The 17,368-nt window shown below is 37.7% G+C and overlaps 2 protein-coding genes across 2 annotated transcripts; one reads left to right on the forward strand and one right to left on the reverse strand.

Moving 5' to 3' along the window:
* Positions 1-7,681: 7,681 nt before the first annotated feature.
* Positions 7,682-9,549, forward strand: LOC147491973 (putative carbohydrate esterase At4g34215). The gene is made up of 2 exons (XM_086566771.1): positions 7,682-8,431; positions 9,165-9,549. The coding sequence occupies exons 1-2, from the start codon at positions 7,838-7,840 to the stop codon at positions 9,477-9,479; spliced, it is 909 nt and encodes a 302-aa protein (XP_086422897.1). The 5' UTR covers positions 7,682-7,837; the 3' UTR covers positions 9,480-9,549.
* Positions 9,550-9,640: 91 nt separating this feature from the next.
* On the reverse strand, positions 9,641-10,274 carry LOC147491974 (HSP20-like chaperones superfamily protein). The gene is made up of 2 exons (XM_086566772.1): positions 10,072-10,274; positions 9,641-9,986 (listed from the first exon to the last, which is right to left on the reverse strand). Exons 1-2 carry the CDS (start codon positions 10,208-10,210, stop codon positions 9,703-9,705), a joined length of 423 nt encoding a protein of 140 aa, XP_086422898.1. The 5' UTR covers positions 10,211-10,274; the 3' UTR covers positions 9,641-9,702.
* Between the last annotated feature and the right edge of the window lie 7,094 nt (positions 10,275-17,368).

Raw genomic sequence — 17,368 nt, forward strand, 5'->3', positions numbered from 1 at the left:
TAGAAGTCCTTCTGGGTAAGTGCATTTAGTGTTCACTTCAACACACACCCTAGCATAGTTTGTTCTCACCATATTCTCAGTTAACTTGTCAACAAACAAAGGGTTTCCTATGACACTTATAACTGAGCTGAATCCCTTTGAATCCCACATCTCGATAGGATACTTCTTCATGATGACCCATATTGGTATAGTTCTCAGCTCATCAATCTCAGATTCTAAGAATAGTTTCCATGGTCTCACAATGAACAGCTGACTAGCAATATGGAATGAGCCTTTACCTAGCACCGAATTCCTATCCTCATCATTGTTGAACTCATCAAAAGAGTATCCTGTCTCACCATAGTTTTTCATGGTAAACTGACTCTTCAATCTCCATGTTTTAGTTACCATCTCTTTGACAAACATATAGCCAGGCCTCTTCCCAACAAAACTGCCCATAATCATTTTGTCAAACTTCTTGTGGACGTGTTGGAACTTTTTTGATTCAATATGTAGAACTGGTTTTCCATCCTCCATGGTTGGCTCTATAAACGTGAGTGTTTTCTTACCAATTGATGTTCTCCTAAGTACCTCAGCCCACGATTTCTTTGTGTCCTTATTCTCTGTTTCCTTAGCTTCATGGACAACAATTGCCACATTTTCAGAGCTGGGGTAAAGTTTGCAGCTTTAGGAGTTTGTTCCACCACATCCCCCTTTTTCCTGTACCTCTTCAGTTCTAACAGCTTGCTCATCATCATGTAGCAGGTCATGATGTATCTGCATCATTCTATTCCGCAAGAGCTTTTCTATGGAGCCCCCTCCAATTTTTTTGACTATGTCTTTCTTCATGAGCTCGACCTATTCATTCTCATCTTTGTAAGGTGTCTGTTGATATGTTTCATCTATCTCATCTTCAGTTGTGTTTGTTTGTGTGTTTCCATGTTTTTTCCGTAAATTTTCCAGTCTTGCCCCTAAAGAGCAATCACCCTTTAGTTGCGGCCATTTTTAAGTTTTTCCTTTCATTTCCTTTCCCTTATCTTAGGTAAAATTAGTAGCTTATTCTGTATTACGTAGTCCCCCAGTCCCCCTGTACCCCTGACCTGAATCCCCACAGGCTACAACCAAGAGCAAATGAGTCTTTAATGAAATTTCTATTACTACTGTGGTGTGCACGGGTCGGTTTAGGTTGGGTTTGGGGCTAAATCGGCAACCGAACCAATCCTATCGGTTTATATTTTTCTGGAACCGAACTAAACTGGTTGTATTATACTAACCGAACCAACTGGGTTATGGTTTAACTAATATTAACCAACCCGAATCAACTAGTTTTTACATATTTTTAAATTAAATTAATTATATAATATATGGCGGGTCAGTTTGGGTCGGGTTTGGAACTAAACCGATGACCGAACCGACCCTATTGGTTTTCACATATATTGAACCAAACCAAACTGACTAATAAATATAACCGACTGAACCTACCTGTTCGATTAAGTTCAATCGGGTTTTTCAGTTTGACTGGTTTTATGCGCACCCCTAATTACTACCTACTCTGGTACATTCTTGACCGATTGCTGATTGACATTTATGAATCTAAACAAAATGACCACAATGATTCTTTTAAGCATTTCTCAAACTAGATTCTATTGAGATGGAAACAACAAGGCCATGTGATCTCTTATCTTTTAAACCACTTTCTCATATTTATTTTTTTAATTTTTAATTTTATCTATTTATGTTTTCACTAGAAATCATCTTTCCTACTACTTAAAAATTAAAGGGGGCAAGATTAAGGTTTAACATACAACTCGGAAGAGGTACATGTCCTTGGTTATGGCTAGCCCAACGAGCCAGGTCATGGGCCTCCCCATTGAACATCCTATTGATCCACAGAGGTGAGGTTCCAATTACATTTAGCTTCTTTACTGGCAAGAGCCTTAATCACATCTTAACAATCTCCTCTAAAAAGGTATTCTACTCCCCCCAGTCTAGTTGCCAAATTCACTGCCAACAGTTCTGCTTTTTCAAGATTCCTAGCTCAAAACCTCTTCTTTGTTGCTCCTACAAGTACTCCATCCTGGTCCCAAGCAATTGCTCCAACTCCAGCCTATCTAGAATCCCTAATAAAAGCAGCATCAAATTTAATACAGGTAGTAGAATTTGTAATTACAGGAAATAAGTTATCAAAGTTTGAGTAATTCATGGAAGTAGAAGTGCTTCCATATATTCAAAGAAAAGGTGCATAGGCTCTTCTATATCTTTGTGACAACATGGGCATGAGAAATCCCCCATCATATTTCTTCTGTCTAGGTTATCTCCAGTAGCAAACCCAAATTAAACATGTATGTTTTCCATATAAGAACACGTGTGTTAGGCTGTTAGCTGGTAGTTTAGTCTTCCAGAGCTTCTTAATAGTCCTTGTATTGAAGTTGGATGACTGAATAGTCCAATTATCTTGATAAGAAAGTTGTATATTGATTTAACAAACAAACTCCCACCTTTGCTATGTGCGCATCCATATGATTTTATAAGCCTTTGCATTCAAAGGCCTAATCTTGTTATTGATAAGATCATCATCCTATCTCTCACCATTACCAGTAAATAGATTCTTGACCTTCCATCCCTCAAGTGCATTACTGCCATAACCCAGGTCCTTAATGGAGCAAGGTTGCCCATTACAGACTAGCCAGGGTTCATTCATCACATTAGTATCCATCCTATTACCAATGGTTCTTCTTTTTTATCAATCCAGTTCTTGCCATATGTACTAGAGAAAACTCTAGTCCAAATAGACTGTGGCTCATTCATATCTTTCTAAGTTAGCTTAGATAATATAGTTGTTTCAACCAAATATGATCAAAACACTAAATGGTGACGAAATATATAAATAATGTAGAAAAATATTGAGAAAACTGATGGTGATCGAGTGAATGATGAGACTGTACTTTTCGGTTGTCTACGTACCCAAATTATCGATGGGATCAAGTCTCAAGAACTCTCAAGAATGTAGTTCTTTGTGAAAAATAGTTTGGTATTTATATGTGTAGAATAAAGATTTCTTGTAGCACAAGTAATTGTAATTGAACATGACTTTTAATTGATGATTATCTCTTTGATAAGAAACGAATCTGGACATAAATTAATGTACGTAAGTGGCAAGCTATGCGGCTAGGGTTCAACCCTAGACATATGAGTTAGTGGGCCTGTACATTGATCCATGATATTGCAAATTGGGCATTAGTACTACTAAAAAAACGGTTTATAAGCACAGCTAAAAGGCGAGATATTAGAGTTTTTACCTCGGTTTTTTAGTACACAAAAAATTGAGATAACATCCACCGAGATAATAGAGTTCTCTAAAATCGAGATAATAAACTACTAAATTATCTCATAAGTCTAACATCTTAGCTAAATCTATTATCTCTGTTTTCTAAATGAAACCAAGATTATATAGAAGAAAATCGAGATGAATTGTGGTTGAAGCCAATTAGTATAGAAGGAATCTGAGATGTTTTCATTGAAACCGAGATAATATGCACAACCTTTTATCTCATCTCTTTATTTAGCCGACATAGTTTGTCATTTTTTATTTTTTATTTTTCAATTGTGCTTGCATTGTTCACTTTATTATGAGAAGCTGACAACCTGCAAATACAAACCACTCCCCAAGCAATCACATTCCCTTTCATGTTCATAAACATTAACACCAATCAACAAAAGCAAGCCAACACAAATAAATTTTTGTGAAGAATCTGATTTCATTAAGGTAACAATTGAACGAACAATGTCAAACACTAACATAACTAATTATTACATCAAGTCATAAAATAGCTAAGCTAAAAAGTTATTCACATATTTTCCAAAAAAAGCTAATAGAAGCTAATAGATGTGGCCTGAACTACACTTGATGAATTTGATATATCAGGCTTTTTCTTCCACTCATCACCCTCCTGAGTTTTAAACCTGCCTTTACCTCAATAGTCGTTTTTAACTTGTGTAACTTGAGAGCTCTTGTGAGTGTGGGAGCTAGTCTTTAACCCATCGTCCCATCTGTATGTGTTTAATGCACTAGAAGCAAAAACCTGCATGTCAGATGTTGGTTAATATATCACATAATGAAAATTTTGTTTATGTAACAATGACAATAAACTAACTAGAAATGAAGTAAAAACTAAAATCAATGTCACACCCCAATTTTTTAGACAATTGAATGTTCAACAATCTAATAAACCAAGACATGAGCGGGTTTGACTCACACGAGTCCAAACTTGAACTAAAATATAAAACTCGCATTCTAAAAAAAATCGACAGAGTTTTCTTTGTATTTCCAACATTTCATAAATTTAAAACATGCCAGAACCTAAAAATCAAATAATATACTTCTATTTAATATATTAAAACCTCAGTCGTAAACCCCACTACTAAAAGATATACTGATTCGTGGAACTGGCTACTTAACCATCTAGACAAATGCCAGTTAAATCAAGTAGCCAATCCTCGAATCAAAAGAAAATGATTTATATACGAACAACATCCCAATACATGTCTTATACAATACAAATAGAATTATGAAAACAATAAACCAATACATGTCTCCAATTTCATTCTCCATGTCCACCTTGGAAACCCGTAGTTTCTTTGGGTATCACAACCATTAGCAATATATAAACATTCAGTACCATTTTGACATAAATAACATGGCATGGTCCCAATTTAATTTCAAAAAAAGAAGTCATTAATACTATTGAACCACTCACGTGCCCAAGACGTGTAGTTCCACTTACCTTTTGAGACTCACTAGATAGTTTCTCACTTAAGTAGAAGCATTTAGTTTTTTTCCACGTAAGCAGAACACTTCACATCATATCTGTAAATGTCTAACTATCATAAGCAATAGTTACACCAATAAATACACTAATTACATAATCTTATCAAACCAAATGCAATACAAAGCACCAAAACACATTCAACTTCACAAACAAAGTATACCCAGCCAACATTAAACCCCGCCCATCACATCAGACAACCCACAAACCAAAAACATAAAGAAATACCCAATTTTATACTGAGGATTAACAATAAGAGAAAGTCTAGCAATTTCTGGATTCCGTAGGTGCGGTCGAAACAATAGCCAAGTTCATATCATGTGATTTCTTGAACCCTAGTCCGCCCCATGATTTTGGGGTACAAATATGTTCCCACCCGATGGTGTGAACTAGTGTTATCATATCAGACCCAGCTTGGACGCTGACCCGACAAAGGGACCAGGTCACTGGGTCACTGGTTCAACCAGTGGGTCATTTCTCGGGTTGATGATATCATATAATTAAATTTGTACATAAATAGCACAAGTTTATTAGTGGCTGGATGGTCTTAGAGGTTGATCATATCCCAAGAGACCAAGGTTTGATTCCATTGATGACTTGATGTTATGTTTTTCCCAATTAAAAAATCGGAAAATTACCTATGGGTGGAACTTTTGAATTTCTATGACAAAAAACTAGCTGGTCTAACTTTTAGGACCAGTAAAATGATATATACAAATTTTGTTACCAAAACCAGATTAACTAAGGGGGCCCGGTAAAAAGTAACTTGAGGAGGCGTAAATTCACTATGTTTTCCATAAATATCCTTCTCCAAGGTTTTTTTCCAATCTTCTTTTATTTTATTTTGGTAATAACTAACAACCTTAATTACCCTTTACATGTCTATAGAAACTAGAAACAATGTTAGCAGGTGCGTGTAGATTTGAAGAACTGCATTCAAATATATGGAAAGTTAGAGCATCTTTAGGTGGTAGTATCACCTCCCAATTTCTCTAAATTTGCTTCCAAAACTCGGAATTTCACGGAAATCCAACTCTAGGTGGAAGCAAATTCGGTCGCATCATCTATTTAGTCGCATCTTTGGAAGCAAATTTGGGATTTCGGATGCGGATGTGGCGCGACAGTGGTAATGTCGCGCGCCATTGCAAATGTCACCTTATTTTTATTTTTTTTTTTAACTTTGATCAGCACACCGCACCATTACTAATGTAGTGTGAGTTTTGTTTGTTTTTTTTTTTTTTTTTTTTGGGGCGACAGTGGGAATGTCTGCGTGGGGTTTTTTTTTTTTTTCAACTTGGGGCGACAATGGTAATGTCGACAATATCAATGTCGCATGGTATACCCTACTTCAAATTTGCGATTGATATTTGCGACCACCTAGAGTTGGTCAAAATTTGCGTCCAATTTCGCCTTCAAATTTGGAGGTGATACTACCACCACCTAGAGATGCTTTTAGTTGGAGAGGATAATTTTTTTTTTTCGAGGAGACCACTTTGAATGGGATATTATAACCTCTTTATTTCAAATGAAGAGGCTTAATAGCGGCAAAGACATAGAAGAGAAGTGAGAGAATCATGCACCATTTTAAAATTTGAAAAAAAAGGTAATAAAACATTTTATTGGCATTAATATAACTGGGCTCCTTAGGTAGTCTATTTCTAGTAACGAAAATTGTAGATTATCATTTGACTGGTCCTAAAAGTTAGACCACCTCGTTTTTTTTCATAGAAATTCAAAAATTCAGCTCATAAGTAATTTTCTGATTAAAAAATTGTACTTTAATACTAGATCTTGTTTTATATTTGTAATATTGTTATAATAAACTATCAAGACCAGTTGTTGGGGTGTGGTGGTAGAGCTTACAGGTATTTTCCAATTGCTTAAACAATCTACTAAGTGACCCAACCTGGTTTAGTGACCGGTCGCCAATTTACCGAGTCAAATTGCCGAGCTAGGTCGGGTCTAATAACACTAGTGTGAACACCCTTAGAATCTTTAGCACCATTCCACTAGAACTTAGTTCTGCCTGTGACAAAACTTTGGCCCTCCACCCCTTTATTAACAATATAATCAAAGTCTTCGATTTTCTTTCTAGATAGCACAATAGGTACTCCTAGATATCTCATAGATATTTGTCTTTTTTATCAAAAATTCTCATTTTCCAAACCCTTTTTAAAATCATAGAGTGCCTATTGAGCATATTATTGCTACAAAAAATGCTAGACTTGTCAAAATTTATCTTATGATCTGAAACCTCACAATGTCCACCCTCGTTGAGGTTTGTTTGGGCAAAAAGAATTAGATCATCTGCATAAAACAGATGAGTAATTGCAGGGAAATTTCTTTTAATATTGATGCTATGAATATCACCATTAGATTTGCAAGGGAATTCTTTTAATCTCATTTGTTTTCAGACTTTCAAATCACGTTCCTCCAAACCAAAAACAGGAAGCTTATTAACACTATGACGACGATTTAGCACCAAAAGTAAACAGTTAATAATATATAAGAAAAGGAAACGGGAATGTTTTCATAGTAAAGATTTCAATGCGACAATTGGAAGTCATAATCATCGGCCTGCAAATATACTTGGACCACCTGCATCTAATAAGTAACACTGCCCAAATATCGAAAAAAAAAAATAAGTAACACTGCCTTCCATTTTGAAGTGTATGGACGTACGGCGAGTCACTTTTTAATTAACGTGGTCTCGACGAAGCAGAGTATTACTCCAATTCTCTAAAAACGTTTGTCACATTGACTCAACCATTGTAGTCGACGTAAGTGGGCCTAAGACTCAAGTCAACAATCAATGATTAGCAACCTAATGCAAGAATTGGGACATATAGGACATATAATAACAAGTTGATGTAACTAGTGCTACTGTCTAGAGTATCTTCTTTGAAAATGTAAGAGAGAATTCCCATTTAGCTTTTCAGGAAGGCAACCTTCTTCCAAAGTAGGTGCAGATTTTACCCCCACAGTTTATAATGATCTTGTGGCGACAATACACCTTGAACTGAGAGCAAGATATGTCCACTTTATTATTACTTTTGCTTTTAGCCTACTCTGAGTTAGCGAATTCATCTCAACTCGTTCACCGATCCGAGTTTCAACACAAGAACATATTTATTCTAGCTGGGCAAAGTAACATGGCCGGAAGAGGAGGCGTAATTGGCGACAAATGGGATGGAATCGTTCCTCCAGAGTGTCAACTCAACCCGTCCATCCTTCGACTCAATGCAAGACTCGGTTGGGAACAAGCGCGCGAGCCTATACATGCAGATATTGATGTGAATAAAACTTGTGGGATTGGACCAGGTATGGCATTTGCCAATGCGATTCAAGAGATGGATACGAATATTGGAGTGGTTGGTTTGGTTCCTTGTGCAATTGGAGGAACAAATATAAGTGAGTGGAGTCGGGGAATGAGTCTTTACAATGAGTTAGTGAAGAGAGCCACGGTAGCATTGGAAAGTGGTGGAACGATTCGAGCTATTCTTTGGTATCAAGGCGAGAGTGACACGGTGAGTCGAGTTGATGCGGAGTCTTATAAGGTGAAGTTGGAAACATTCTTTCTGGATTTGCGTTCTGATCTGCAGTCTCCCAGGCTCCCCATAATTCAGGTACACTATATTCTTTTCTTTTCAAATTGGCGAATGATGATCGAGGTACCAGGAGACCATCAATGCCAACACGGGTGCCATTTTGTGTGTCTGTTTTATATTGCGGTACCTGCACAGTTTCTGTGGGTTTTTGGCACCAATGGTACTTATGTGCCATTGAAATTTCAACAGATAAATCATCGACCTATAATATTTTACATGTTATCATTGGTCAACTGGTCACTTAGGCTGTTTCAAATTTACTAGCAAAAGACACGCACGTTTTCAAGCGGTAATTATAGTTCTGAATATGTGGCAAAAAAAAACACAAAAGAAAGTCGGCTGTGATGGTGACAACTCACTCAGTTCATTCACATTATACTTCTGCAATAAATTCAATACTAAATTTATAGTGTTGGAATATTAAAAAATTTAGAGGGACAAAAATATCAAAACAAAAGGTTAGTCACCATGACGGTTTATGGGCTGGCTCTAATACTCTATGCGCCTAATTATTAATTTGTAAAGATAGCAACTTTTAGGAGTGGGGAAAGGGGTTGGAATATCAGTTTCGGTCCAAGTATGAATGGCTACAAAATGATAAGAGCTGAATTATTTTCGGTGATAGTTAAGATGTATCGTGAGTTGTGACACTCTGATAACAGTAAAAGCATATAAGGACATCTCTGTGTACACATCTCAGTTTGTAATACACATTGTACATCTCAGTTTCTAATACATGTTCTGTGTACAGGTTGCACTAGCATCAGGACAGGGACCATTCGTAGAGACAGTGAGGGAGGCTCAACTTGGACTGCACCTACCAAATGTTTTGTGTGTAGATGCTAAAGGATCCCAACTCGAACCAGATGGCTTGCACCTCACTACACTAGCCCAGGTCCGGCTAGGTCAGATTTTGGCCCAAGAGTTTATCGAAACCTTGCAGAACCCAATGGCCATCGTACAAAACGCGTCTCCAGCAAGCAGATCACTTGGTTTAATGTACCTATATTTGGGCTCAATATGGAGATGCTTTGTTACTTATAATATCGTCGTGCTTATCATTTGATGTGCCCTTTCAAGTAAACCATGGTCGCAAACTCGCAATTTCACAAATACACCGGTGCCCTCTTAATTTATAGTGATAGTGTGATGGCAAATGGAGTTCAAGTCCACAATCAATTCCAGGGCAACTTCACGGCATACTCATTTCGTTTGTTAGAACTTAGAAAAGAAAACGAACTAGTCGTGAATTTCATAACATACAATTACATCATCTTACATCCTACTTATTAAATTTTGCTAGATATGTTTACATCCCGAATTTTAGATTTCTGATTACCATCTTTCGGTACAACAATTGTGAGAACACCATTCTCAACTTGAGCTTTTATTTGCTCAATCTTGACATTATCTGGCAGTCCAATTTCTCGAGTAAAACCACCTTTAAATGAACCTCTTTCAGCAACGTGCCATATCACATCTTTTCCTAGAGACTCCTCTTTTTCAGCTTCTCCTCTTATCACCAAAACATTTCCATCTTCAATTTGAACCTTTATGTCCTCTTTTCCATATCCTATCATTTAAATTATCACAATATATCAAAAACTCATAATACTGGAAAAAAAAAATTGTTTAGTAGTATTGAACTTGTATTTTACCAGGAACGTTGATCTTGAAGATGTGGGCTGTAGGAGTTTCAAACCAGTCCAACAGAGCCATTGATCCAGACCATTCTTTTGAAATTGGAGTGCTCAAAAAAAGTTTCCTAAGTGGGTCGTTGAAGAAATAATGTGCCATTATGGTTCTTGATTATCTTTTGTTCTAGGGACCCTTGTTCTAATCCAGTAACGATAATTGTGAGAAAGCATTTATATAGAGGTTGCCATTTTCCACTGACTTCTGGAAGGAGCTGGATGCCTTAATCTAGAGGCTTCTTTTTTGTCTCATTTATAATTTTTGACGTAGGCTATTGATCAGGACAAATCTAGGCTCATATCCAAATAAAGTTATCTAATATTGGATCTCGGTCCTTGTCTTATAGTCCTTATACAGGGTTGAGTTTGAGGCGAGCTGCTTTGGGCGGGCTTTCTCATTTACTTCCGAAGAGGTGTACGAGTTTAAGATCGAGCTCTTTTGAGAGCTTCGCTTCGTGTGTAAATGAGCTAGCTCACTAGCTGGCTGACTAGTGATTGCCAATTAGCAATATCTGCTGGCCTTGGACATGAAACTCGTGTGATCGTTTCCCCCTGCCAAGAAGTATAAACAGGCACCCAATCCTACACACATATCACAAGCAAACAAAGTAAATATTAGAAATATTCTTGACCCAACAACCCACACGTAATAATCTCTATATGGTGATTAGACAGACCATATTAGAAGTTGTTATGCATGTCAGAGTGCAGAGCGAGCACGCGCTCTATTCAAGTACACTTAGAGCGCGCCCGTGCCTCACATCCTGTTTAGAAATACACCATTTGTGTTTGTACAGACTCGCACCGTTTGTATTTGTTCCTATTTTAGGAACTTGTAATATCTATATAAACCATTGTAATCTGATTAGAAATCAAAAAGTAAATATTCTCAAATCTCGCTCTCTAATTTATCATGGTATCAGCCTAATTTCGATCAAAATCCTAACCCTAACAACTCTAAGCTTCCACCTCCTCTCAATTTTCAATGGTCGGCGCCTCAAACACCAATAATGACTCTCCTCCAAGTTCGATGATCCTTTCTTTGTACACCACTCAGATAGTCCCACGGCTATTTTTGTCTCTCCTCTATTATCCGGTGACAATTATCCGACTTGGTTACGATCTATCTCTAGAGCCCTTCGAGCAAAGAATAAGTTTGGTTTTGTCGATGACTCTGTCACCGCTCCTACTAGTCCCAAAGAAAAATCCAAGTGGTCGCGATGTGATAACCTCGTTGCTTCATGGATTCTTAATTCTGTTACTCCAGATATCCGTGGAAGCATCCTCTATGCCGACTCTGCATCCGAAATCTGGAAAGATCTAGGTGATCGCTTTTCACGAACTAATGCACCCAAGGTCTTTCAACTGAAGGATTCCGTCACTCTTCTCAAACAAGACAATCGTCCGGTATTTGTTTACTTCACTTTGCTTAAATCTTTATGGGATGAATCAAGTTTTTTGTCTACTATGCATGCTTGTACTTGTGGTCATGCATCTATTTTTGCCAAAAAGATTGAAGATGGTTGTTTTATGAAATTCATACAAGGCCTAGATGCTCGTTTTCAATCCATTTGCAGTCAAATTCTCTTAATGGATCTTTTTCCTCGTATGTCTAAGATTTATTCTTTAATCATACAGGAACAGAAGCAATAAGAGATTTATGCACTCTTTTTTCCTTCTGCTCTAGACGATGTTGCCCTGAGTACCCACTTTCAAAAGACCAATTGGGCTTCTTCTTCGAAATCAGGCCTGTCTAAACCTTCGCAGCACAACACTGGTTTGCAACAACCTCGAGCGTGCGCGCCCTCAGATATAGGGCAACCAGAGCGCGCCCGCACCCGTCCATTCTACAATCACTGTAACTGCATTGGACATCATATTGGTACATGTTACAAAACTGTTATCCCCCCAAGCCTGCTCAAGCCAATTCGGTTGCTACAGACTCCAATTCTCCTGTTTTCTCCACAGAATAATACAACTAACTTCTCAGTTTGCTTGATTCAGGTAGTACCACTTCATAAGCAAACCTGACAGATATATATCTCTCTCTCGTGTTTTTCTAAATCCATATGGATCATTAACTCTGGTGCTACCAATCATGTCTGTTCATCATTACATCTGTTTTCTCATTATCATACTTGTTTAACACATTCTACTCTTAAACTTCCGAATAGAACAGACCATTTAATTACTCATATTGGTAGTGTTATTCTCTCTCCACTATTGCATCTTGACAACATTCTGTTTGTTCCCACTTTTCATTTTAACTTGCTTTCCATTAGTGAACTAGTCAAATCTCACCCTATCTCTGTCACGTTCACTAATGATTCTTGTCTTTTTCAGGACCAGTTATCGAAGAAGAAGATTGGATTGGAACGGCTTAATGGGGGACTCTACCATCTCCAACTAGCTTCCGTTTGCTCATCCCACAACTCCACCACCAATAATTTATGGCATTATTGCTTAGGGCATCTCTCTTCCACGCCTTTGTAGATTTTAGCTAAGCAGTTTCCTTTCATTTCTAGTTCCAATAATGTTACTTGCAATGTATGTCCGCAAGCTAAGCAAACACATTTATCTTTTTCTCATAGTTCAATAAAAACTATTAGACCTTTTCAAATGATTCATTGTGACATTTGGGGTCCTTTCCATTTACCATCCTATTCCAATGCTCGTTTTTTCTTAACTATTGTTGATGATTTTAGTCGTGCTACATGGATATATCTTATGACTGTCAAATCTGAAACTGTCATGCATTTACAATCCTTTTTTGCCATGGTTCATACTCAATTTCATTCTATAATACATTCGCTCATATCTGGTCACAACAACATTGATGACCATTTTCATGAAATCTAAGTCCTTCGATCCGACAATGGATCCGAATTTATATCCCATAACATGCAATAAATTTTTTCCAAATATGGGGTTATCCACCAACGTAGTTGTGTTGCTACTCCCCAACAAAACGCTATTGTTGAAAGAAAACATCGCCACTTACTCAATGTTGCACGAGCATTAAGTTTTCAAGCTCATCTCCCATTATCCTTCTGGGGTGAATGCATTATCACTGTAGGCTATCTCATTAACAAAATTTCTAGCACCTTGTTAAATGACAAATCACCTCATGAGCTTTTGTTTACAATACCTCCCACTATTGCCCATCTTCGTGTTTTTGGTTGTTTATGTTTTGCTCACAACACTTCCATTAAAAATAAGTTTGATCACCGCGAGAAACCTGGCATCTTCATTGGTTATCCTTATACTCAGAAAGGTTATCACATTTATGATTTATTTTCCAAGAAAATTTATACTTCCCGTGATGTGATTTTCCATGAGAATGTATTCCCCTATAAACATTTCTCTTCCCCACCATCACATCTACCAGTTTATTCCTTACCCATCCCAGACAATGAAACTTTCGACATTCAATCCTCTCCTGTAATTCCAGTAGATGGAGCGTGTTTCGCTTCCACGATCCGATCCAAAGATAAATCGAAAGCTTTGCCCTCCCTCCTCAGAACTAGTAGGACAGAGCCAGCCCGCCTCTACTCCAAGATGATAGAGTCGCGCGCGCCTCCCTCCTGACAATCTTCCAACTCCGACAGCTCCATCACCCGCAATTTTGGAACTCCCTCAGCCACCACACCCCAACCCTCCTACCTCACCTAGATCTACTAGAGTGCGAAACCCCCCCACCACTTCTCATAAAAAATTATCACTGTCCTACTCTCACCAAGGCACCTACAGTCCCTCGTTCGGCTAATCTCATCCAATCGAACTATAAGGCAACACGGTCTTCCACTCCATATCCTATGACTTTCTATGTTTCTAACACTAATTTTTCTATTTGTCATAAAACTTTTTTGTCTAAAGTGTCTTCTTCAGTTGTTTCTACATCTTTTTCTCAAGCTGTCAAAATTCTAGAATGGAGAGCTATTATGGTTGCTGAAAGTGCAGCTTTGGAACAAAATAATATATGGACTCTTGTTCCGTTATCTTCTCATCATAAGCCTATTGGTTGTAAATGGGTTTTCAAAATTAAATATCATTCAAATGGTTCTATTGAATGTTACAAAGCTCATCTTGTTGCCAAAGGTTACAATCTAATTAAAGGCCAAGACTATCATGACACTTTTGAACCCGTTGCTAAATTAGTCACTGTTCGATTACTTCTCTCCATTGCTGCTATCAGACATTGGTCCCTTCATCAGCTAGATGTCCACAATGCCTTTCTCCAAAGCGATTTGGATGAAACTATCTGTATGACCTTACCACCTGGATTCACCAAACAGGGGGAGCATAGGATATATCGCCTCAATAAATCCTTATATGGACTCAAGCAGGTTTCTTGGCAATGGTTTGCCAAACTATCTACCACTCTTATCACTGCCGACTTCACTCAGTCTAAGTTTGATTATTCTCTATTCACTAATATTTATGGCTCTAATTCTACATTTGCTCTTGTTTATGTGGACAACATTCTGATCACAGGCAACAATCCATCTCTCATTCAGATTTTAAAGCATTTTTTAGAAGCAAAATTCTATATCAAGGACTTGGGACGTCTACAATATTTATTGGGTATTGAGGTGGCTCGTTCCAAAGAAGGATTATTTCTTACATAACGCAAATGTCTGTTGAACATTCTGTCTGATTGTGGTACCACTGGTGGTCGTATTTTTGAGTTCCCTATGGAACAAAACATCAACCTCCATACCGATGATGGCACATTATTTCAAGATCCTACTGTCTATCATCACTTGATTGGGCGTCTCTTATATCTCACAGTTACACGTCCAGATATCACTTATTATGTTAATTATCTCAGCCGTTTCATACAGTCTCCACGGACCCACATCTAGATGCTGCTCATCGTATACTCTGCTACCTTAAAAGTTCAATCAACAAAGGGATTCTCTTATCCGCTAATAGTTCTTTACACATCTCTGATTTTTGTGACTCTGATTAGGTTGGCTGCCCTGTCACTCGTTGTTCTACTAGTGGTTATTGCACTTTTCTTGGTTCTAGCCCTATATCCTGGAAAACAAAGAAACAGAGCACTGTATCCTGTTCTTATGCTGAAGCCGAATATTGTTCCATGGCTACCCTTGCGTGTGAACTTCAATAGTTGAAGTATCTTCTACATGACTTAGGCATCTCTCATCCTTCTCTGATGAACATGTTCTGCGACAATCAGGCAGCCCTCCATCTCTCTCAAAATCTAGTTTTTCATGAATAAACGAAGCACATCGAATTGGACTGTCATTTCTTACGCGACAAGATACAGGCCAAGTTACTATCTCTTACGTTCGTTCCATCCTCAGATCAGGTGGCTGGCGCCTCCACTAAACCTCTCAGCAAGGACACCTTTATGAGATTAATTCGTAAGTTGGGAGTTCTTGACAATCACTCTCCAACTTTAGGGGGAGTATTAAAAGTTGTTCTGCATGTCATAGTGCAGAGCGCGCCCGCGCCTCGCATCCGGTTTAGAAATCCACTGTTTGTGTTTGTACAGACTCGCACCGTTTGTGTTTGTTCCTATTTTAGGAACTTGTAATCTCTATATAAACCATTGTAATCTCATTAGAAATCAAAAAGTAAATATTCTCAAATCTCTCTCTCTAATTTATCAGACCATCATGGTCAATAATCATTTAGAGTCAAAATCGTTTTGTTTTGCTAGTTCGAATAAGAGCATCTCTAATGGAGGCATCAAGTGTAGTTTTGCCTCCATCCTTTGGAATTTCGGGAGTTTCCAACTCTAGGTAGAAGTATAATAGGAGTTATCAAGTGTCTAGCCGCATCCGTGGAAGCAAATTTGCCATTTTGGATGTGGATACGGTGCGGCAATGCCAATGGCGCGTAGAACTTTTTTGACTTTGACCAAAACTTAGGCGACAGTGCTAATGTCACTCGACATTCCAAGTGGCATGTGACAATGATAATTGCGCGTGCTCTAATAGAAAAAAAATGGTTTGAATTCTACTGCGCATGCTTCAATAGAAAAAAAAAATGGTATGAATTCTACCTTCATATATCTACACTCATTCTTTTCATTTTACACTAACACTCTACTCAAACAACTCAATTATTTCCTATCAATCCTCAACAAACAATACACACATTTTGCCAAAAAATAGATCATGAAGTGTATGAGCGTTTTCCCTTTACATCTTCGTCTTTGTCTTCGTCTTCTTTTTTTAGCAGAAAACTCAGTAGATAGTCTTGATGAAGAATTTGTTAACGTCATTCCTCTTATCAAGCACATACAATTTAGTTGTACTTGCACAAGCACAAGCACATGCTCCAAAGGCACCATATGGTGGTTCAAAGAAGGGTCAAAAAGTGAAACATATAAACTATTCTTTGACTTTGGAAATCTTAAAGGCCAACTATTTCTTCAATCATGCATCTTATTTTTCTGAAAGAGGATTTCAAATGATGCTTTCGTATGAAATTTTTTTTATTCCTTTACATCTTCAACGATCTTCAGACTCATTTTGTTTACTTTCAGCCTAAAGTTAACAATGCTGGTAAACTTGGGATAGATTCTTTGATCAAGGTGGCCACGACTTTGCGCATTATTGGTTATGGTACGATGGCTGATCAAGTTGACGATCAATTATACATTTATGAGTAGTCTGGCAACCAGGCATTGAGGCATTTCTGTGACACAATTATCAAATTGCACGGTGTAGTCTACTCGCGAATGCCAAACATTCCAGATACAAAACATTTACTTGCACAATCTGTCGAACGTGGATGGTCTGGTATATTGGGAAGCATTGATTGTATGCATTGGGGATAAGATAACTCTCCAATTGGATGACAAGGTGCACACAGTGGTCGTTATGGAAAACCATATGCTATTCTTGAAGTTGTTGCAACCAAAGATCTGTGGATATGATATTCTTTCTTTAGGATGTCAGGGTCATACAATGACATTAACGTGTTAGACAATTCATCGGTGTTTGAGCACATGATCAATGGTACTTCCCCACTTGTTTATTTTGAGGTAAATTAGCATAGCTATAATATGAGTTATTATTTAGCTGGTTGTATCTATCTTGACTATGCGACACCTATACAAACAATTTCAAACCCAATGCTCCAAAAACAAAGTGGTTTGCAACAATGCAAGAAGCTGCAAAAATAGATATTGAAAGGGCTTTTGGGGTTTTGAAATCTAAATTTGGGATTTTCGCAAAAGCTTGCAAATTATGGCATATGGAGACAATAAGTACTGTTATCAGAACAT

This window comes from Coptis chinensis, chromosome 6, assembly GCF_015680905.1.
Source record: "Coptis chinensis isolate HL-2020 chromosome 6, ASM1568090v1, whole genome shotgun sequence".
In the NCBI taxonomy this organism is placed as follows: domain Eukaryota; kingdom Viridiplantae; phylum Streptophyta; class Magnoliopsida; order Ranunculales; family Ranunculaceae; genus Coptis; species Coptis chinensis.